The sequence below is a fragment of the Podarcis gaigeae genome, assembly GCF_964106915.1.
Source record: "Podarcis gaigeae genome assembly, chromosome: 1".
NCBI classification, from domain to species: domain Eukaryota; kingdom Metazoa; phylum Chordata; class Lepidosauria; order Squamata; family Lacertidae; genus Podarcis; species Podarcis gaigeae.
Genome location: NC_139678.1, coordinates 14622742 through 14646693, shown reverse-complemented (window position 1 = coordinate 14646693; position 23952 = coordinate 14622742). Strand labels below are relative to the sequence as shown.

Here is a 23952-nt window from a genome sequence, read left to right as displayed (position 1 = left end):
AATAATTATTAAGCTCCAACTTAAAATGGTTTCTTTATTCATAACAAACATTTTGGAAATGTACATCCAGGCGTCCCCCCCCTTAATTTTTTTGGGGGGCCCCAAGAGTGCGGGGCCCTAAGCTATAGCTTTGTTTAGTTTATACGTAAATCCGGCACTGTGTGTATGATCATAGCTGTCAACTTTTCCCTTTTCTTGCGAGGAATCCTATTCAGAACAAGAAAATTTCCCTTAAAAAAAGGGAAAAAGTTGACAGATATATGTATGCTTTAAAGCCTTGCGCGCGGGCGCCTTCGCTTCCTCTCATTCTCCTTTAGACAAAGTGCAATGAAAATTTAAAAAAAGCAAAAATGCTGAGGAGGAAGCGAAGCCGCTCGCCGCCTTCAAACCGGGAACTAGGCAAGCTTTTCCCTGGCAGGGAGCCATCGAGGGCGGGGAAGCCGAGGAGCGTCAGCAGCCTGCGACAGCCCGAGAGAAGGGAGAAGAAAGCGGAAAGAGCGACAATAAAAGAAAGGAGGGAGAGAGAGAAAAAACCACCCCACGTGCGCGCATGAGTGAGGTTGTTTATCTGCTCTGATCCTATGCACCCTCCCCGCCTCCTTCTTCCTGTGCGCCCACGTGGGAAGCCGGCAAAGGTAAGGATCTATAAATACTCCTGCTGAGATCCTAAAAGGAGCTGGTCGCTGGAAGACTCCGAGCAACAGGAAAAGCGCTTTTTCCACCCCCGTCCACTTCTTGGTTGACTTTCAAAGGGGACCGGGCACATTTTCATGGAGGATGAACTTAGTGGCAGGATGGCCATTCTGCCCTGCGCCTCTGCAGTTGGAGGAAGCAATACTCCAGAACACCAGTTGCTGGAAACCAGAGAGGGTTGCTCCTGTCCTGGGGTCCTGCTCGCTGGGGTTTTCCCCTCACACGCAGCGGTTCTCAACCTGTGGGTCCCCAGATGTTGTTGGACCACAACTCCCATCATCCCTGAGCTCTGGCCTTGCTAGCTAGGGGTGATGGGAGTTGTAGTTCAGCAACATCTGGGGACCAACAGGTTGAGAAAGGCACGTGGTCGGTCTTTTGAGAACAGGATGCGAAGCCAGATGGGCTACTACAAGCCTGTTTTCTTGTGGTGTTCGTGGAGGGGAAACAAACAAGAGCTCTGAGTTAAGGGATTGCAAGCCCTTTGCACCCTTCGCCTGGGAGGTGATCCCCATTTGAAGGAAATGAGGGCTGGCGGAGGCTTCCTCCTGTGCTCAGAGTTGGCTGTTTGCACAGTACATTTAAAGCGTGATGATAGCGCTCTAAACAGGCCGGCCGGCCCCCCAAAGAATTATGGGAGCTGTAGTTTGCATACCCTCCCACCATTTGTCCGATAAAAACAGGGACGTCCTGTTCCATCTTCATCATCAGTTTCATATTTATACCCCACCCATCTGACTGGGATTCCCCGCTAAAGTATAACTCCATACCCTCCAACATTTTTCCAATGAAATTTGGGACGTCCTAAGGAAAAGTGGGACATTCCAGGATCAGATCAGAAACCGGGCTGGCTTCTGTAAGTCCGGGACTGTCCCTGGAAAATAGGGACACTTGGAGGGTCTGAGTTTGTTGTAGGCCAATAATAATAATAATAATAATAAATTTTTACTTATACCCCGCTCTCCCCAGCCAAGGCGGCTAACAACCAATAATAAAAACAAGTTGATTAAAATACAAATTAAAAAGATTAAAATACCACATTAAAACATTAGGATGCAGCCTCTTCACAGGAGGAGAAAGGAAAAAGAAAGAGGTGGAGGGAATCAAACTGATTCTATGCCAAATGCCAGATGGAACAACTCTGTCTTACAGGCCCCGCGGAAATAAATCAGATCCTGCAGGGCCCTGGTCTTATGAGGCAGAGCGTTCCACCAGGCTGGAGCCAGTGTTGAAAAGGCCCTGGCTCTGGTTGAGGCTAATCTGACTTCCTTAGGGCCCGGGACCACTAGGGTGTTGCTATTTATGGACCTTAAGGTCCTCCATGGGGCATACCAGGAGGAGGAGGGAACAGCCTGGTGCAATTGCCCTGGGCCTCAGAGGCCTAAGCCAGTCAAGGACCGTTGCCAGACTTGTGCACCTTAAAGATTTTTGCTTTTCCACCCTCTTTACTGCAGTGCAGAGCTGTTACCTTTGGAAGGAAAGAAATGGAAAAAAACCTCAGCCCTGCACCCATTTCTTTTACAGCAGTCCCCAAAATCTAGTAGGCAAAGTGTTTTCTGCCACCTGTTTCCATGCATGAAAAAGCTTCACCTATATCTCTCTGATTCTGCTTCTCTTAATCATACAGGAGCAAAGCTGTTTTTAAAAACTGTATTTATGCAATTAACAATTCCAGCCCAAAGGTTTCTTCTTGCCACCTGCTTGTCATTTTGTCCTCTCTTTTTTGCATTTTTTCTTTTCCTCTCTTTAAAATCCCATTAGCTTGTAAATTGCAAATGGAAGTTAATCAAATCAGAAGGCAGGATCGCAGCACTTAATTAGCGTTTTGGAATTAACTGCACTTGCCTCTCAATTGCTTTCTAATAGCACAGTGTGTTGGGAGCACAGGATGGGGGGAAAGGATGATGTGTCCCTCCTTATAATGCAAAGATCAAATTTGCATTGAATGTAATCTTATTAATTATTAGGCAGAGAACTGGATGCAGAGTGATATTTTGAGTGTTAAGTTCTCAGAATGCTTTTCTGAGCCTGTTCCTCAGAGTTTAAGGTGGTCTTGAGAGTATCCTGTCTACTAATAATAAGCACATTCTCTAAACACCTATCCTTTGGTTTGCTAAAACTATACCATCCATGCATGAGAGGGAGGAATTAGCAGAGCTGGGTGAACTCCCGTGTTTTCAGGTCATGGAACAGGGCTTTGGGGAGGCAGAAAACCAAGGAGGGATGGGGAAATGGAATGGAAAAGGGCCTGGCCAGCCAGCTGGCTAAAACCTTGGAACAGCATTCCACATCACAGAAACCTGTTGCAGATTCCATCTGTACAGGATCTAATGATGATGATACCGAGAGTGCAAAGGGATTTTCCTGAACACTTAATTGACAGCAGCTTTCATTGCATCTTGGAGTAGGTGTCATGTTTTCTGGGTCATGCAAGCAAGAACTGAGTTGGGGCTTTCCAGTCTTGGGTCTCCAGCTGTTTTTTGGACTACAACTCCCATCATCCCTAGCTAGCAGGGCCAGAGGTCAGGGATGATGGGAACTGTAGTCCAAAAACAGCTGGAGACCCAAGTTTGAAAAAGCCCTGAACTAAATGATGCATAAAGGACGCGGGTGGCACTGTGGGTTAAACCACAGAGCCTAGGACTTGCTGATCAGAAGGTCAGCAGTTTGAATCCCTGCGAATGGGTGAGCTCCCGTTGCTCGGTCCCTGCTCCTGCCAACCTAGCAGTTCAAAAGCACGTCAAAGTGCAAGTAGATAAATAGGTACCGCTCCAGCAGTAAGTTAAACGGTGTTTCCGTGCGCTGCTCTGGTTTGCCAGAAGTGGCTTGGTCATACTGGCCACATGACCTGGAAGCTGTACACCGACTCCCTCGGCCAATAAAGTGAGATGAGCGCCGCAACCCCAGAGTTGTCCGCAACTGGACCTAATGGTCAAGGTTCCGTTTACCTTTAGGTGATGCATATTGGGGCAAAAATAAATAAATCTTAACTTTACAGTTGACTACTGTGAGAACAGGTTGCTGGGCTCAACAAGCTTATGGCCTGATCCAACAGCGCTCCTCTTACAGGGTAGGCAGGTTCAATATACATTGTTGTTGTTACTGTTATTGGGAAATGGTAGACTCTCCCTCCTTGAAGGTTTTTAAGCAGGGCCCGGATGGCCATCTTTCATGGATGCTTTAGCTGAGATTCCTGCATTGCAGGGGGCCAGAGGATGACCCTTGGGTCCCTTCCAATTCTAAGATCCTATTATTATTATTATTATTATTATTATTATTATTATTATTATTATTATTATTCTATACCATCCTTCACCTTGTGATCACAAGGTGGCTTATAGGATAAATCTAAATGCATACGTAATAAGTTTTTTTTATAAAAAAATAAGCACTGTCATTTGGATCAAGACATGCTGCAGGTCTGAAAGCTTGTGATATGCTTTGCAATGAGGTATTTTGTTAAGCCTGTGTTATAAATCCGTTAGTACTTGGAATGCTTACCTGTCCAGTGTGTGTGTGTGTGTGTGTGTGTGTGTGTGTGTGTGTGTGTTGAGAAGGAGCTTCTCAGCCCTTCTAATCCATGAGGGATGTGCATTGTGGTTTATTTATATTCTGCCCACTTAGAACTCATATCCCTGTCGGATGAGAGTTGCTATGTTCCCTGTCCTTTCGAGATCTGTGCTCCTCTGGGATACATTCAAAGTTGCCCACTTAACTGTGAGCCTAGGAATCGGTTAACTCCTATTTCCTAGAGTGATAAATGGGGGGGGGGGACTGTGCTTTGAGCAGAACTGGTTGCCCAAGATTGCTGCTTGTGAGAACCATGCCCATTCCTCATATTTGGAATCACAGCTGCGATGAAGGGAGACTGGGATTTAATTAGGGTGGCGCTGTGGGTTAAACCACAGAGCCTAGGCCTTGCTGATCAGAAGGTCGGTGGTTTGAATCCCTGCGACGGGGTTTGCTCCCATTGCTCGGTCCCTGCTCCTGCCAACTTAACAGTTTGAAAGCACGGCAAAGTGCAAGTAGATAAATAGATACTGCACCAGCGGGAAGGTAAACGGCGTTTCCGTGCGCTGCTCTGGTTTGCCAGAAGCGGCTTAGTCATGCTGGCCACATGACCCGGAAGCTGTACGCCGGCTCCCTTGGCCAATAAAGCGAGATGAGCGCCGCAACCCCAGAGTCGGCCACGACTGGACCTAATGGTCAGGGGTCCCTTTACCTTTTAGGATGGTATTTATAGGGTGGTACTGTTGGAAACCGCCCCCCCCCCCACCCTGGGAAGGCTGCCAACTTCCCAGTTCAAACCTCTGGTTACCTTTCTTCCATGGTACTAGAGCTTTTGCTCTACCTTGGTGTTGACTCTTGCAACCTTCAGGTGTGGGTTTGTCTCTCCTGTGGACAAACCATGTACTTCACTCAAGACCTCAGTGTCTGATACCTGGTTTGAGCTGCTAGCCACAGCTATATATGCAACAGCTGTGTTAGCAAACTCCCGAGAGTACCTCTTGGGTGGCAGTCCCTTTGTGACTCTCTCAAATCTACGTATCCAGGGAAGCAAAAGGCATTATCTGATTTCAGGGACACGTTCCAGCCAGGCAAAACCAATCAGGGTGCAAAACAGGAACAGAGAGCGGATGTGGCCCGGGGGCCGGGTTCCCAGTCCTGGAAGGACGCATTTGCCCCCTGATCCTTGCCACCCCCCGAAGTATAGATCTTGGAGGAAGGAATGGGCACAGAGGGGGGGAAATAAACAATCTGTGTGTTCCCTTCTTCTTTAGCTCCAGCTAACCTGCCGGCCACAAGAGTATCGCGATGAGTTTTATTGACTACAGAGAGACGATAAAGGAAGGGGACACGGCGATTGTCTTCTTGGGCCACGAGTCCATGTTTCCGGTGAAGGTGCAGCATGGTGGTAAGACCCAGACGAAGTATGGCGTCATCAGGCATTCCAGCGACCTGATAGGCAAGCAGTATGGCTCCAAGGTGACCTGCAGCAAAGGAGGCTGGGTGTATATTCTTCATCCGACTCCTGAGCTGTGGACTCTGAACCTCCCCCACCGGACGCAGATCCTGTATTCGACAGACATCTCTCTCATCACAATGATGCTCGAGCTGAAGCCGGGGTCCATTGTCTGTGAATCAGGTAAAGGTTCTTGTTGCATGGCATTTGGGAATACTTTCTCGGGGGTATTGTTATTGCTATTTCCATTGCATGGCCTTAAAATTACTCATTTTATCACTGCTGTTTTCACTGGGGAAATTCCTCTTACACCTATTGTTATTCCCGGTACTTCTACTGTGTCTGTAGCACGGTTGTTAAAAAAAGCTTCTCATTCAGAAGGAATCGTAGAGTTGGAGGAGACCCCGAGGGACATGCCAGCCTGGTTTTTGAAAGGGACTTTTCATTTTTGGGTGCGGGGGACGACCTCACACACTTTGACAGGTGCATTTCTTCCTGTCCGGCTTGGAATCTAGCATGTTGCTATCCTGATCTTCATGGTTTGAGGGACACTCAAAGGAGCAGGACACCCAAATCCTTCTCCTCCGCCCAAGCACCCTCTCTTTGCTGCAGTGGTGTGCAGTGCAGCTGTGGGAAGATTGGGAAGACTGAACTAGCCGAGGAAGATAGCTGCCCTCCATCTCAGTGTGCCAAAGGGTCCACTGAGCTGAGCTATCTCTGCATGTGTGCATTGCGGCGATCAGATGCCCTGTGCTGAAATAACGTCATAATAGGCGCCATGGTATGGAATGAATGAATACAGTGGTACCTCTGGATGCGAATGGGATCCGTTCCAGAGCAACGTCCTGAAGCAAACACAACCTGTGTCCGCACGTCTGCGCGTGTGCAGGTCGCGATTCACCACTTCCGCACATGGACGTGATGTCATTTTGAGCGTCTGCGCATGCGCGAGCGGTGATACCCAGAAGTAACGCGCTCCGTTACTTCCAGGTCACCACGGAGCGCAGCCCGAACATATTCATCCCAAAGCATATTTAAGCCGAGGTAGGACTGTAAATGGGACGCAGGTGGCGCTGTGGGTTAAAGCCTCAGTGCCTAGGACTTGCCGATCGAAAGGTCGGCGGTTCGAATCCCTGTGGCGGGGTGCGCTCCCGCTGCTCGGTCCCAGCGCCTGCCAACCTAGCAGTTCGAAAGCACCGTCGGGTGCAAGTAGATAAATAGGGACCGCTTACCAGCGGGAAGGTAAACGGCGTTTCCGTGTGCGGCTCTGGCTCGCCAGAGCAGCGATGTCACGCTGGCCACGTGACCCGGAAGTGTCTCCGGACAGCGCTGGCCCCTGGCCTCTTGAGTGAGATGGGCGCACAACCCCAGAGTCTGGCAAGACTGGCCCGTACGGGCAGGGGTACCTTTACCTTTACCTTAGGACTGTAAATAAATAGCTTAAGTCGATGTGGGTATGCATTTAATAGCATGTCTGGTCTTCAAGACTCAGGACAATGGATTCTAAGAATAAGCACTAGAATAGCATTCAAATCAAATTCGTTGAAATTTTGCTGTTCTTTTGCAACTTGGCTTTTCAGCCCCCAAAGGCTTACAAGTGTATCTTGCAGGTGCTCAGGGTTGGTCTTTGGCAGGCCCTCTGTGGGAGAGAATTCCACCCAGGGGAGGGCGGCCCCTGAGAACACCCCTCCCCACACTCTCGCTGCCCAATGTGCTCACGTCCCATGCACCATGATGTCAGAAAACAAGCCCATGACTCTTGAGTGAAAGCAGTATTGTTGTGATTGCACAAGCTTTTGGCAGGCGTCTGGGCATGACAGTATCTTTCTTGGACGGCCGAAATGCCATCTGTCATCCTGTTTCCTTATTCAGCAGGATGTTTCTCCCCGCTTCCATGTGGGAAACTTGCACTGCCGGTAAACAGCTCCAAGGACTGAGTTGATGCTTTGAACTTTGCACTAGAAATTGCTAGGATTCTTTCAGTCATGCTTCAGTCTTATTAGCCTCTCCAGGTAAGGTCCCACCTGCAATCTGTGTTTAAAGCAGCATGGTGCCACATTAAATAGTCATGGCATCCCTCCAAAAATCTTGGCAACTTTAGTTTAAGGGTGGTGGAAGTGGTTGGGAGGTCTACTGTTCCCCTCACAGAGCTGCATTTCCCAGCATTCCCTGGGAAGAGGAAATGACTGCTCAACCATTTTGAGAATTTTAGAGAGGAATAGGGGTGCCCTAGCAACTCTCAGCACCCTTAACAAACTGCAGCCCCCAGAATTCTTTGGGGAAAACCATGGAAGAAACCTAAGATGGCAGGATACTGCTTTCAGTGTATACTGCAGATGGAGCTTAAGTTTATGGATGGGAAATCCAAGATGGCAGCTTCAGTAGCACAGAGAGCCAGGCTAGACTGTACATTTGGGATTGTAAATAGGCGCTCTATTGGTAGGCCTGTGGCGATGAAGAATCCTCCTGCACAGTACATTTAAAGCAGAATTATACCACGTTAAACTATCATTAGCTTTATTAGAACAACAAAAATGATGTTGGTTGGGCTTGGCGATACCTGGTTTTCAACACCACGATATATCACCAGCTAAACATTGTGATGTACCGTTATATCGCGATGTCTGAAATAAGGATGGAACTCTGTAGAGGCGAACACATGGTGGCTTTCCTCAGCTCTCCAAAATGTGGCACTTGCAGGGTGTACCTCAAAATTATTACTCCAGCAGTTAGTGCCTTCATCTCTTTCAACAGCTGCTGGATTTTTGCCTGATCCCGAACACTAGCTTTAAAGAGTGGATAGCCAGATCCCATGGGTACTCGCTAGTTCCTGCAGGAAGCAAGATGGAGCCACGGGTGGTCCGAGGAGGCGGTGAACCTTGGCAACCAATTCTTGTTGTATTATCCTTGCTTTGAAGATAGGGAAGCTGCCTTATACCAAGTTGAATCATTTGTCCCATCTGTTTTAGTGTTGTCTACACTGATTCTGATTGGCCGGACGCGGGTGGCACTGTGGGTTAAACCACAGAGCCTAGGGCTTGCCGATCAGAAGGTCAGCGGTTCGAATCCCCGCAACGGGATGAGCTCCCATTGCTCAGTCCCAGCTCCTGCCAACCTAGCAGTTCGAAAGCACATCAAAGTGCAAGTAGATAGATAGGTACCGCTCTGGCGGGAAGGTAAATGGCGTTTCCGTGTGCTGCTCTGGTTCACCAGAAGTGGCTTAGTCATGCTGGCCACATGACCCGGAAGCTGTACGCCGGCTCCCTCGGCCAGTAAAGTGAGATGAGCGCCACAACCCCAGAGTTGGCCACAACTGGACCTAGAATCATAGAATCATAGAGTTGGAAGAGACCACAAGGGCCATCGAGTCCAACCCCCTGCCAAGCAGGGGTCCCTTTACCTTTACCTTACACAGGTTGGCAGCAGTTCTCCAGGGTTTCTGGCAGGGGACATTACCAGCCTCGCCCGGGAGTTGAATCCGAGGCCTTCTGCATTCAAAGCAGATGATCTCTTTGCCTGGGATTGTGGTTACAGCAGAGAGCACATGGGAGAAGCTTTGCTGTGTTTGCTCCTGACTACTGCGGGCCTAGAGGGCAAGTGGCCTTCATTTCAACCTCTGCTAATGAATTGTGCCATAACGAAATAAAGAAAAAGGTCAGCCATCACTTACGCAGTATCCTCCTTGGTTTCATGGAATGTTAGCTGGCATGCATGTGCATGCTAGGGGAAGGGGCTACAGCTTTTGCTTTGCATGCATAAAGTCTTGAGTTCAATTCCGAGCAACTCCAGCTAAGGCTGGGAGTAGACGCTTGTCCGAACCCTAGAGAGCCACTGCTAGTTAGTGTACCCCTTACTGACCAATGGTCTGACCTGTAACTTCCAGTGTTGCATGGAACATACTACCTTATAAGGCAGGGGACTCTCCTCCATTAGAGGTTTCTAAGCAGAGGCTGAATGGCTGCTTAGTTGGGGCAGTGAGAGCAGAGGATTTCCTGCATCAAAGCAGCGTTGACTTTTCCAACTCCTTTGAGATTCTGCAAGAAAGCAATGCACTTGCCATTGGAGAGCGACATGCCTGTGGAGAGATTTTCATGCTCACACCTGTTTCCATATCATTCAGTAGAACTTTGTGTGTGAGTCAGGGCTCTACCCTTGCTGGGGGGCACCAGTTACGTGTGGGAAAATCTTATGTCTTCGGTTCATATGGCAATTCGTACTGAATGAGGAAACCCATCATGTGTGTGGCAATTCTCACCGTCTTAATTAACTGTGACCTTGTTTTCTGGATTCTTTAGGTTGCTTTAGGTAGGCTGGTGTTTGGAAGATGGGTCTGTCCTTTTGGGCAAGGGGTTATTCTGTGTTATCCTTCACCAGCCTGGACTTTAATTCCCATCAGCCCCAGCTAGCATGGCCAGTGGTAAAAGATGATGGGAGTTGTAGTCTCAACAACATCTGAGGCTGGTCCAGTGTGCCTCTTGGTTGCTTCAACTCAGTCTTCCTGTAATACATCCCAAAACATTAGGCTGGGGATTGGCACCTTGAAGCTAGCATGGAGTTAGCTCAGTGCGTAGAGCATGAGACTCTTAATCTCAGAGTCGTGGGTTTGTGTCCCACATTGGGTGAGATTCTTGCATTGCAGGAAATCTCAGCTAAAGCATCCATGACAGATGGCCATTCAACCTCTGCTTGAAAACCTCCAAGGAAGGAGAGTTCACAGCCTCCCGAGGGAGATCGTTCCACTGTTGAACAGCTGTTACTGCCAGAAAATTGTTTCTGATGTTGAGTCGGAATCTCCTTTCTTGTAATTTGAAGCCATTGGTTCAAGTCCTACCCTCAAGAGCAGGAGAAAACAAGCTTTCTCCATCTTCCATGTGACAGCCCTTCAGATATTTGAAGATGGCCATCATATCTCCTCTCAGTCGCCTCTTCTCCAGGCTAAACATACCAGCTCCTTCAACCGTTCCTCATAAGGTTTGGTTTCCAGACCCTTGATCATCTTGGTCTCCCTCCTCTGCACATGTTCTAGCTTGTCAATATCCTTCTTAAATAGTGGTGCCCAGAACTGGACACAGTATTCCAGGTGTGGTCTGACCAAGGCAGAATAGAGCAATACAATTACTTCCCTTGATGTGGTTGCTATACTTCTGTTGATGCAACCTAGAATTGCACTAGCTTTTTTCAGCTCTACAATTCTATGATTCTGTGTATAGTCTACGTCTACAGTAGCACTGAGAATTGCTGGTGGTTTGCCATTTTGGGAATGAGGATGAGACTTTGGTCATCTACCTCCATAGCCTTCTTGCAAAATTATTTACTGACCATGTGCTTGCTTGTTGTGAAATCTGTGGCTGTTCAGATGTTGTTGGACTTCCAGCTCCCATCAGGCCTAGCCAGCACAGCCGATGCTTAGGGATGTGTGTGCTGGGCCATATTTCCCCCATCTTTCTGCTAGGCCAAAGGTGAAGGAGAGATGTTTCGCGTTCCTGCTGTCGTTGAATGAAGCGATACTGCAAACGAGTTCCTGTGTGGTTGTGCAAGGAACTTGGGGCGTTGGAGTTGGCTTAATGCTGAAATTAATTGCCAACTTGATGGGCAGGATTTTTAATCTTATGCCGTCGAGTCTTGCATACATCATGTTGGGTTTTTCTTTTTTTAAGTGGGTTACTGGCAGATGAGGTGAACGTATTGCTCCGACTTGTTTTGCATTCCTGCTTTTATGTTTCAAATCGTTTGACAGCACATATTGTCAAGTAGAGGTAGGCAATTTGCCCTGTGAAAAGGACCACATTGAAATACAGACACAAACACACACACGAGCCCTGTGGGAAATAACTCATTTACACATTTTCAGTAGGATGTAATATAATCCTCATAACATTTTGCATATGTGGAGGATGCCAAGTTACAACTGAAGGACGTGTTGCTGTCATCTTGTGCTGGCAAATTATCGGACTGGTATTTTGTACCGGCCAGGCTTTTAAGTTAAGCCCTTTGCAAATCTTGAGAGGGTGATAAATGTCATGGGAAGGATCCAGAAATGTAGGGAGAGGAGCTTCTGGCGGTGGCACTGTTCCTGATGAGCTGTTATACAAGGGCTAGTGGGAGATGTGTGTGACATTGTACAAGAATTTGTGCGAAACCTCGTGCTGGCTTCCATCTTGAGATCTTGCACAAGAGGCTGTGTGTCACCTTGGACAGGGGGGTCAGATCCTGATGGGAGCAGCTCAGAAAGTTGGAGCTGTGCAACCCTGGGGAGGTTCATAGTAGGATGGGAGAAAGGGCTGGAGGAACCCAATAGATGTCTGAGCCTGGAGAGAGGACCAGAGGTTTGTGGGATGGAGAACTCTGTCCAGGGGAGGGATGAAGTGGGTGGACAAAGAGTGTTCTGCCCCCATGACACCAGACACTCCATGTCAGATACCTCCTGATGAGGAACTGCCTGCAGCACCACCTACTATCGGTGTAGAGCCTCCTACAAAGGAACGTAACTTGGGATGAGCCTTGACTTGAGTCTTGGCTTGAGTCTACTGCAAGCAGCCTGGTTGATGAGTCTTGACACCAGCATTGGCACGAAGAAACTTCACAGGCTCAGCCCACTCGAAGGAATGCTTGTTTACTCACCCCGTCCTAGAACTCCAGCTGCTATTAAGCGTTGTGCATGCCTCACTCTTCAAAGGGAAGGTGCATAGCCAATGATCAGAGATGATGGGAGCTGGAACATCAGGAGGGCCAGAGGTTCCCCACACCTGAATTTTAGGCTAAATCATGGTGTTTGAGCTACTTGTGGCTCCCAAGCAATTGACCTGTAGATCTTAAGCAGCTGGAAAATTATAAAATTTTATTAAAATGGAGGACGGTAGATTAGTGAATGTGCGCTTTGTCTGGTAATTGCAGCATGAATAATCATTGCAAATTGCTTGAATTGGCAGACAGAACCATTGAAAGCCAGTAGCTGTTTAAGATATGAGATAACGATTTAGTTAAATTCCCTGAGATTAAAAATTCTTATAATAAGGCACTGTTTAATAAGAGAAACATGGCTTTAGTTGTTAGATATTCTGCAGTGGAACATCCAGTTGAATGCAAAATGAAGTTTGTTTTTTTAAAGTATTGTGCTTCCTTGAATACATGGCAAATATTTATGCTTCCCCCCCCCTTCTTTTTCTTTTTCTATCCCACTATAATTTTTTTTAAAGCGTCAGTATGAATTTATAAGTATATGTACACCCAGAATACTGAAATCTCCTTACCTGCAGCATACACACGTAATATCTGCAACAAAACAGGAATACTGTATGAGAAGAGCCCTGCAGGATCAGGCCCGCAGCAAGGGGCCAACCAGACGCCTATGAGAAGCCCACGAGCAGATCATGAGTGCGACAGCCACCTCCCTGCTTGAGTGCCATGGACTGGTTGGAGGAATGGTGGGAGAAACCAGCAGGGGAACCCCCAAGGGAAGAAAACTCAGAGCCCGGGGATTGGTGGTGGGATGACAATGAGCGGTCAGAGGGAGAAGATGAGGAGGAGAAGCCATTGGCAGCCCTTTCCTCTGTGAAAAGAGTTGCAGCATGGCATGCTTTTGCTCAGAATGTAAGCCCTGCCTCCTCCAGCAGTGGCTACGCTTCTCAGAGTGGCTTAACAACCAACCCCTCTTCAAAGAGAACCCTGGAAATTCTAGCTCTGGGCGGGGAAGAGGGGTCTTTCATCAGCCAGGTGTCCTGGCCAAAGCTTTCTTTACTTTTAGGCATGGGTAGGCAAACTAAGGCTCGGGGGCCAGATCTGGCCCAATTGCCTTCTAAATCTGGCCAGCGGACAGTCCGGGAATCAGCATGTTTTTACATGAGTAGAATGTGTGCTTTTATTTAAAATGCATCTCTGGGTTATTTGTGGGGCATAGGAATTCATTCATTCCCCCCCCCCCTTCAGAATATAGTCCAGCCTCCCACAAGGTCTGAGGGACAGTGGACCGGTCCCCTGCTGAAAAAGTTTGCTGATCCCTGCTTTTAGGGTTGGAGGCAAGTGGCCAAACCCTGCAACTTTCATGCGATGTTTTACTTCAGAGGTTATTTGCAGCCTTCTCCTGTTGCAGGTTCTGCTTTCCGATTGGATTCTCTTAGCCGCTTTTGTCTGTCGGTGGACCCTGGCTGACCTCCTTCCTTGCTTTTTCCTGCAACTGGCCTTCCCTCTGAATTTGCCCTAATCCAGGCACCCCCAAACTCGGCCCTCCAGATGTTTTAGGACTACAGTTCCCATCATCCCTGACCACTTGTCCTGTTAGCTAGGGATGATGGGAGTTGTAGTCCCAAAACATATGGAGGGCTGAGTTTGGGGATACCTACCCTTTGGGGGCGCAGGTGGCGCTGCGGGTTAAAGCCTCAGCGCCTAGGACTTGCCGATCGAAAGGTCGGCGGTTCGAATCCCTGCGGCGGGGTGCGCTCCCGCTGCTCGGTCCCAGCGCCTGCCAACCTAGCAGTTCGAAAGCACCTCCGGGTGCAAGTAGATAAATAGGGACCGCTTACTAGCGGGAAGGTAAACGGCGTTTCCGTGTGCGGCTCTGGCTCACCAGAGCAGCGATGTCACGCTGGCCACGTGACCCGGAAGTGTCTTCGGACAGCGCTGGCCCCTGGCCTCTTGAGTGAGATGGGCGCACAACCCCAGAGTCTGTCAAGACTGGCCCGTACGGGCAGGGGTACCTTTACCTTTACCTTTACCCTAATCCATGTTTCCTGAGGCCTGCTAATGGGCTCGTTCTGTTTGGATCCACAAGGTCACAAAGGGTGATGCTTCATTCCCCCCCGCTAGAATCTGCAAAAATAATCACACCCCTTCCACCCTTCTCTATCCTCTCTGCTCTCCTGAAAACCAATACTGCTTCAATTTAGTAGATATCTGGAATGCTTGGGTGTGTGTGTGCTTGTGAGTGTGTTTCTTGCTGAGCAGGTGGACATGGTAGGTGATGAGTCACCCTTTGCCGTTCCTGGAAACCAAGCCACAGCTCTGGATTCGGGCCTTGAGAGTGCACAAGGCATTTATTTGTGAGCAGGTGGAATCCCCCCAGCTCCCGGTGCAAGTCGAACCATGAAGCCGAGCTATGGTAATGCAGTTTTGCTTGTGTGCAAGGCTGTGGAATTATGATCAAATATTTGATCTGCTTTGCTGCAGCAAGAGCCCTGGCGGTGGGTCTAGGCGGCCTGCGGACGGCATTTGTATGCATGGCTGATTCCCGAAGCAGCAACTGAGGCAGCTGAGGGCAGCTCTGAAGAGCGGCGGTGTGAAGTAACCTAGATTCTGCTCTCATTTGTACACCGAGCACATGCATGATTAATGCGCTCCAGTTGAGTGCAAGAGCAAACGACCTTTTTTAAAAAAAGAGACTTTCAGCAGGGCAGCCTTGCAAGGGGCTGGGTCTTCTTCCTGTCTCTTAGGAGCCTGGCATTCCAACGGCAGAGTGAAGGGAGATGGCTCTGGGATTTGGGGACACGCTTTTCATTCCATCACTTTTATTTGGGAGTTGGCAGGATATGGGGCAGAGAGTCGATGACTGGCGTGTGCATAGAATAACGCCCTGGGTATAGTTGGGAGCACCAGGCAGTGGCAGAACTCAAGGAAGGGAATTCTTTCCACGGAAGCAAATTTATTTACCTTATTATGAAATTTCAGAGCAGCGTGCAGAAAGCCCAACCGTAAATTATGCACTGAAAACAGCACAGCTAAAATTCACGGTGCCGTCACAAAAGATGATTGGTAGACTAGAGCTGAAAATCTCATTCAGGAAACGCTTGGATAAATAAAACGGTCTTAAGCACATCTCTGAAATAGGGGGGGGGGGGGGACAGACAGTGCCTGACCTCAGGGAGCTTTGTGGATGAGGTTCACCTTTGGCAACTTTCTACTAACCCAGGCCTTTTAAACAACTTGCCTTTCGTAGCCTGGGCTTCTCAGAATTCTAATTGTGTTTTCATTGGTTAAGAGCCTGGTGTTGATACAGCCAAGATTGAGGGTTCGATTCCTGTAAGTGTCAGCTGCATATTCCTGCTTTGCCGGGTTAGGGTTTCCCAAACGTGGCTCTGCAATTGCTTTGGGACTATGATTCCCATCATCCCTGACCACTGGTCCTACTAGCTAGGGATGATGGGAGTTGTAGTCCAAAAACAGCTAAAGCCCCAAGTTTGGGAAACCCTGGGCTAGATGATTATTCCAACTCTGTGTTCTTTTTCAAGCGGGTTGCTGTTTTGCCTTCTGAGCCTGCTACAGAACTTTTCCTGTGGAGCTGCAATGTAAATGCAGGACATTAAATAATGAATAAGGCGTTTGAGTATCATTACCTCTTCGTTGCAGAGGGCAGACCTGAGAGTGACTTGACTCTTCTCAGGCCCTCAAATGAGTTTATGGGAGAGGTGAGCTTTGAACCCAGGAGTTTCTGTTTCATGTTCTATTCTTCCTCTGTCTCTACCAGGCAGGATGTTGTGCAAGGAGGATTGGCTCATGGCGACCTCTAGCCAGTCTAACTGGCTCAGAGTAGACCCATTAAACTCATTAATCGTGCCTGATTGCGGTTCCCTGATTTCAGTATGTCTGCTCTGAGTGGGACTAAGTTGGATTAAGACTTGTGGCTCCCAAGACTGTTGAGACAAAAAAAATTCCTTCCAGTAGCACCTTAAAGACCAACTAAGTTAGTTCTTGGTATGAGCTTTCGTGTGCATGCACACTTCTTCAGATTCTTCAGTGTGTATCTGAAGAAGGGTGCATGCACACGAAAGCTCATACCAAGAACTAACTTAGTTGGTCTTTAAGGTGCTACTGGAAGGAATTTTTTTTGTTTTGGCTATGGCAGACCAACACGGCTACCTATCTGTAACTAAGACTGTTGAGGTTAGTTTGACACCTCGGACCAAATGAAAGTCCCACAAGCACCTCCCTGGTGATGGCACCACCACCACCACCAACAAATACATAAATGTTAAAAGTTTGTCATTTGCTGTCTTTTCCGCAACACTCAAAATCACCTGTCTGAGGTAGCCACCCCACTGCCTAATGGTAGGCCTAGCTCTGGTCTCTCCCAGGAATCTCATAACTGCTGCTCATGAGCTTGTAAGGATGTGAATCTTAAAATCACAGAATTGTAGAGTTGAAAGGGACCACGAGTGTCATCTAATCCAACCCTGTGCAATGTTGAAATATTTTGCCGAACGTGGGGATTGAACCCAAAACCCTGAGATTAAGAGTCTCATGCTCTACCCACTGAACTGTTCCACCTCTTAAGGAGGCAAAAGCCTAGGGCACCTGGTATTTCCAGGTGGTCTCCCATCCAAGTACTAGCCAGACCTGACCCTGCTTAGCTTCTGAGATCAGGCAGGTTCAGGGTAGTATGGTCTCTCTCTTTAGAGCTGGAAGCAGGTTGCAACTGTGAGACCTCCTAGCCCGATGGCATATTCAGGACAGTATTATTCTGCTAGCTGGTGTGAGACTGGCTGGCTTTGTGTAGCCCTCACACCAAGCCTCGTTATCTCTGGTGCCTTTCAGGAATACTAATTTATACACGGTTGTGCACTTCAGATATTTTGTTCTCATAACAACGGGAACATTGGCAGGAACAATGGCAGATCTTGGGAGGCAGAGCTGTCTGAAAACGCCTGCCAGAAAAGAGCATTAGTGGCCTAAGTAGAGGAACTATGGGGTTGCATTCTGCATTCTCCGCATAGCAATTAGCAGCTAAGAACAATGTGGGCGTGAAGCCCACACGCGGCCTCAAGTGCTTTCATGTGGCTTCCAGACTTTTCCCATGCTCTCCATGAGCCTTGAGAATTTTGCTCCGTTGTTGCTGCTGCTCTTTTTCTCTTCGGGGCAAGTTCCTAGTCCTCATGAGGACAAAGAACCGAAAGGAGCAGCGAAATTCAAATGTGTTGTTCTTGAACATCCCACAGTAGCAAAGGCCATCTCATGCGTTCTCTCTCTCTGTCTCTCTTTCTCTTGGGATTAACTGTGCAAGGGGACATTTTTGCTCCAGCAGGTATATCTGGGCCAAGGAGATGAGAAACCATTTCTGCAGCATGCCTTTTCTAGGCTGGTTTTAACATGTCACGGATTGTGTTATTTTTATTATTTATTTTGTCTTGTTATATTGTGATTTTATGTTGTAACCACCCTCAGACCTTCAGGTATAGGGTGGTACAAATTGAATGAATGAATTATGGTAATTTGTTAATGGGCAGTTTTGTTGTTGGTTGTACTTGGTTGCTGTATTTTTGTTGTTGTTGTCCGTTGCCCCAAACCTGCAGTTTTACCTCAGGACTTCTTATTTTTCTGTTAGGGAGTTTCTCTGAGGCCATTGTTTTCCCCGCAAATATGGCAGGCTACCTGATTCGTATCTCTGCCTTCCCTGACAGATCATTTTAAAAAATGGACATTGACTTTACAAATACATGCAAGGCTTGGTTAACCATCTGCCCTGAGGCAGCTGGGCTGTTCAGACTGACATGTGCCCCCCATCATCACCACCTGCCACCCCCCCCACCCCCATGTTGAGGGGATGAGGAGACATTCACCTGCCAGCTTTTTGCACACAAACACACACACACACACGGCCTTGCATTTGGCAGAAGTGTGAGAGGGGTCTCCTAGGCACCTCGCCCCCTCAATATGGGAGAGTGTCAATTTGAGCATCCTTAATATTCGGCACCATAAACTTCCCTAACAGATATCCACTCATCTTGTCTAAAGAACCTCCAGTGATTGAGGAGGCCAGAAGGGTTCATATCCATCTTAACTGGCTTATAGTACCCATCCAATGGTTTATTAAGATGAACTGCGTTGAACTGCTTGTCTAGCCATTGCCTGCTTGAAATGGATCAAAACTGGTTGGGGGGGGGGGGACGACATCAAATTATGCCTCAATAAATGGCAAGATAGAAACAGGGCAGCTACTGTATGGACTGTGGCCAATGTCACGTGTACGCAGCTTCCGAAACCAGTGATGGGAGTGCACAGAATGTGGAGTAAATGCAGAGTGTGTACATAGAAAATTTACCTCACAGATTGCCTTACCTTGTATGTCCCAACCAATTACAGTACCAATATCATTTGGGGGAAGCACTATTAGTGGTCCCCCTTGGACCAGAAGCACAACTCAGGCCAGCAAGGAGTTGTGCCTCCAGTTTCAGTGGGCCTGTGGAACTCCCTTCCACAAGAAATCAGTCAGGCACAGTTCCTCCTAAGTATCAGATGCCAGGTTAAAACGGTTTTATTCCAGGAGGCTTTTTGTGCCGTTACGGAAATCCTGATGCTTTAACCTTTGATGTTGAAATTACGCTCTGAATTTTACACATTGTGTGTGTGTGTGTGTGTGTGTGTGTGTGTTTAATTGTAAGTCGCTTCGGGGCCCTGATGGTGACTTGTGGGGTATACATTTTAAAAACATGAATAAATGACGCTTTGCAGAGGAGCTACGTCTATCAGTGGTTATTAGCTTTCGTAGGTAAATGAAGTATCCATAGTCTGAATCAGTTTATCTCTGAGTGCAAGATACAGGGGACAGGCAGCAGGGCAGAGCTATTGTGAGCTCCCCAGATGCTTCCAGCTGGTTGCAGAACTAGCCAGACCCTTGAGTCGAATCAGTGGGGCTCCTACAACAGTCCTTTCCTCCCCAAGCGAAATATATTTCCAAGTACATTTGGGTGTCGATTGAGCAAATTTCCTCCCTCTCTACCGCAGGGGGTGTTGCCTTGTTGGTAAGATCCACCATTCTTCCTGCCATTAAACAGCAACCACCACCCAATAGCATCAGATTCCAGGCTTGGCATAAACGGGCTTGCGATGAATCCCAAGAGCCCAGGAGCTGAGCCAAGACCAACTTTAATTGGGGGGGGGGGGGGAGTTTCCTAGAAAGGGAAGGAGAACAGTCCTCTTCCCTGGTGGTTCAGGAGCAGGTTTTTAAAAGCCAGATAATTAAAAATGTAGAAGCAGAATATCAAGTGGGAAACCGAGAGCGAGAGACATTTGCCAAGCTGCCTCCTGTGCTTCTCCCTACCACTGCTGTGTTGACATCCCTTCTGTTTGCTTCCGGAGATGAATGGGGAGGAACCTGGGGTGAGGGCAATGGTTAACCCTCTAGGGGGGCAGAAATCATTACACTCCCTGGGTTGCCCCAAATTCCCCACCCAGTCGTGCAAGCGTGCCTTCTGGCAAGAGGCTTCACGCGGCTGTTGTCACGCAAAGCAATCGATGGGCAGGCCTGTTTGCCTGCGAAATTTAGCATGGGGCTTGCGGTTCCCCCAGAAGTAAATAAAGATGCTTTGAGGGTGGGGCATTGTGCTGTGGAGCACAGCAAGGCTCTCTTAAGAGCTCTTGGCATGGGAGGAAGGTGGGCTTGAGAGATAGGGTCGTGGAAAAGAGAGAATTGGACCAGACCCCCGAGGGTCATGGAGTCCAACCCTACAATTCAAGAACCTCAGCAGGTGGCCATCCAACCTCTGTTAAAAAAACCTCCAAGGAAAGAGAGTCCGCAACCTCCTGAGGGAGACTGTTCTTATTGTCAGAAAGTTGTTGTAATCTCCTTTTATTGTAACTTGAAGCCATGGTTCAGGTAGGTAGCCGTGTTGGTCTGACACAGTCGAAATAAATAAATAAAAATGTCCAGTAGCACCTTAGAGACCAACTATGTTAGTTCTGGGTATAAGCTTTCGTGTGCATTCATACTTCTTCAGATACACTGAAACAGAAGTCACCAGACCCTTATATATAGTGGGGATGGGGTTTTCTCAGGAGGGCAGTAGGAGATGGGTGATTGACTCAATGGGTGTGGTATACCTGTTAACGAAAGCTTATACCCAGAACTAACTTAGTTGGTCTCTAAGTTGCTACTGGACATTTTTATTTATTTATTTGAAGCCATGGGTTTGGGTTGTAATAAACAAAATCTGCCCTTATTCCCTTATGGGGGACACAAGAGTCCTTAGAGAGTCCAGAGAATATTGAGAAGCAAAGCAGCTAGTAAGCCTGATCTTTATTGAACTGTTGTGTGGCAACAGGGTGCTCCCCTCACACGCAGGAGAGCAGAGGGGGAGCCAGAACCCAGGTGTGCCCACCCTTATATAGACATCTTAAATTCCCTGCCCTGGAGCTCAACACCACCCCTCCATACATCATACATACATCACATAAGGGGTGTAACCCAAGACCACCCCCCACAAACATCATACCTACACCACAGAAGAGATGGTTTACAACAGAAATTTGAATATTTTTTTCTTCCTGTCTGCCCGGTTATCTGATAATGCCTTATCTGATTGCCTCTCCTGGTAGTCTGCCCATTCCTTTGAGATGGTGATTACCCAATTCCTGAGACAATGGGAAGGTTCCCTCACCCCCTCCCTCCTTGCAGAGAAAACATTTGGTCAGTTTGGGAGTCAAAATGGGTTTCAGGGCGGTCTTCCTGCGCTGCTCCAGACATGTGGTCCACATACCTATGTACGTGCTTGGTTGGTACATTTATGAACATTTAATATATATATATATATAAGCCCTTAAATTTTATATTTCAGGGGCCTACCCTCCATAGCGGGGGGGGGGGACAAGCACGCTATAATTCCAATAGACTTGCAGCCAACTAGAAACCCATGTTTGGAATACAAAATTTAAGTGCGGAAGACGCTGCATAATGACTCCGCATTTGCACCTTGCATTTAAAGCACTATGATACCACTTTGAACAGTCATGGCTTCCCTCAAAGAATCATGGGAAGATAGTTTGTAGAGGGTGCTGAAAATTGTTAGGCGACCCTCTTCTTCCCCTCCCAGAGCTACAGTTTCCAGGTTTCCCTGTGAAGAGGGACTGATTGATAACTTACTCTGGGAACTGTAGGTGCTACCAAGAGGAGGTATGGGTATTTGGACCAAGAGCATGCCCTGCTCCACAAGATATAGGACATAACATACAATCTGAGGACTGGGAAAAGTTGTGGAAGGTAGATTTGAAATTTACAGATTGTTCCCTTTTGAAAGGAAATTATATGAAAATGATGTACAGATGGTATATCACACCAGTAAAAATGGCAAAAATGTATAAAACCAGGTCGAATACATGTTGGAAATGTAAAGAAAAAGAAGGTACTTTGTATCATATGTGGTGGGAATGTAGAGAAGTTAAAAAAAATAATGGGAGATGATATATAATGAATTGGAAAAAATGTTCAAAATGACATTTGTAAAAAAAAAACAGAAGCATTTTTGTTAGGGATTTTAGGACAAGACCTGCCAAGGAAAACAAAGAACTTATTTGTGTATGCTACAACAGCGCCAAAAGTCTTTTTAGCACAAGGATGGAAGAATGAGGAAACCCCAACGAAAGAACAATGGCAAGAAAAACTGATGGGTTATGTGGAGTTGGCAAAGTTAACACATACATTGTGTGAGAATGACAATCATGACTTTAAGGAAGAATGGGAATTATTTACAAACTATTTAAAAAGACAACAAAAGGATTTGGATCCTTAGCAGGTTTTGAATAAACATCCACAAATTTATTGGTAAAACATATGACAGATAAGGGGACGCGGATGGCGCTGTGGGTTAAACCACAGACCCCAGGACTTGCCGATCAGAAGGTCGGCGGTTCGAATCCCCGCGACGGGGTGAGCTCCCGTTGCTCGTTCCTTGCTCCTGCCCACCAAGCAGTTCGAAAGCAAATCAAAGTGCAAGTAGCAGTGCAAAGTGCCGCTCCGGCGGGAAGGTAAATGGTGTTTCCATGCGCTGCTCTGGTTCGCCAGAAGTGGCTTAGTCATGCTGGCCATATGACCCGGAAGCTGTACACCGGCTCCCTCGGCCAATAAAGCGAGATGAGCGCCACAACCCCAGAGTCATCTGTGACTGGACCTAATGGTCAGGGGTCCCTTTACCTTTACCTATGGCAGATAAGGCAATAATATGTACAACTTTACAACATCCAGAGAATAATATGTATAAACAAATCAGAAAGGGGAGCTGAGGGAAGTGGGTAAGAGAGGGAGGGAAGGGGGGGAATGTAAGTGGTTATATTGATTTATAATTTGATTTGTTAAATTTGCTCAATTTAAAAAAAAGAGCATGCCCTGCTGCAACATTTTCACAGAATGGAGGGCTATCAATGGCTACTAGCCATGTTCCTGCCTCCTCTGTCGCAGGCAGTATGCCTCTGAATGCAAGTATCTATTGCACTCATGTTTGTAGGCTTCCCATAGGCTTTTGGTTGGCCTCTGTGAGAACAGGATGCTGGGCTGATCCTTCAGATCACTTCTTACATTCCTATTTTGTTGCGGGTTTTCCTTGTATATGCTGCAAGTAGGAAGATTTCAGTATTCACGGCATATAGCGAGTTAGGCATAGACATAAACGTATAAATTCATACTGACGCATAAAAAAACAAATAGTGGGGAAGTGAAAAAGAGAGCATAAATATTTTGCCCTGTATTCAAATAGCATGCTTTTTTTTTTTAAGAAAACATCATTTTGCATTCAACTGGCTGTTCTGCTGCAGGACACCTAACAACTAATGCGGTGTTTCTTTTTATTAACGGTGCCTAATTATAAGAAATTTTAATCTCAGGGAATTTAACTAAATCGTATCCCATATCTTAAACAACTACCCGCTTTCAACTGTTCTGTCTGCCACTTCCAGCCATTTGCAAAGATTATTCATGCTGCAATTAACAGACAAAGTGCACATTCTTTAATCTACCATCCGTACAATTTTTCATTTACTTAAGATCTAAAACATCTGTTGCTTGGGAGCCACAAGTAGCTCAAACCCCATGATTTAGCCCACAATCCAGGTGTGGGAAACCTCTGGCCCTTCTGATTTTACCACTTCCATCTTCCCTGATCGTTGGCTATGTACCTTCCTTTGACAAGTGGGGCTGGCACAGCTAATTATAGCACTGTGCAGAGAACCAGAGTCTCTGAACAACTCTCAGCTCCTTGAACAATCTGCAACACCCAGGATTCCTAGGAGAAAGCCCCATGGCTAGGATAGCTCAGTTGGTAGAGCACCGGACTCTTAATCTCAGGGTTGTGGGTTCCAGCCCCATGTTGGGCAAAACATTCATGCATTGCTGGCAGTTGGATGAGATGAGCTTCGTGGTCCTTTCCAATTCTACAAGTCTATGATTCAAGTGGGTCACTAACTCTTCTGCCACAGCCTTTTCAGATCGCTTCCTTTTGCTATGTCTGACCCTGCAGCGAACGTTGTTTCTGGAACTGTTGATTCCCATAGCTATTGCATCTATTAGAAGTGAACCTGGATATTGCCCAATAGATATTGGTCATAAT

At 47.3% G+C, this 23952-nt stretch overlaps 1 protein-coding gene across 1 annotated transcript in view; it reads left to right on the top strand.

Moving 5' to 3' along the window:
• Window positions 1-460: 460 nt before the first annotated feature.
• The window catches only part of TRMT61A (tRNA methyltransferase 61A), a 65736-nt gene continuing 42244 nt past the window's right edge, over window positions 461-23952 (top strand). Inside the window, exons 1-2 of the mRNA XM_083737648.1 lie at window positions 461-635; window positions 5472-5836. Of these exons, the coding sequence (XP_083593774.1) occupies window positions 5506-5836 (331 nt within the window). The 5' untranslated portion in view covers window positions 461-635; window positions 5472-5505. The remainder of the gene's footprint in view (window positions 636-5471; window positions 5837-23952) is intronic.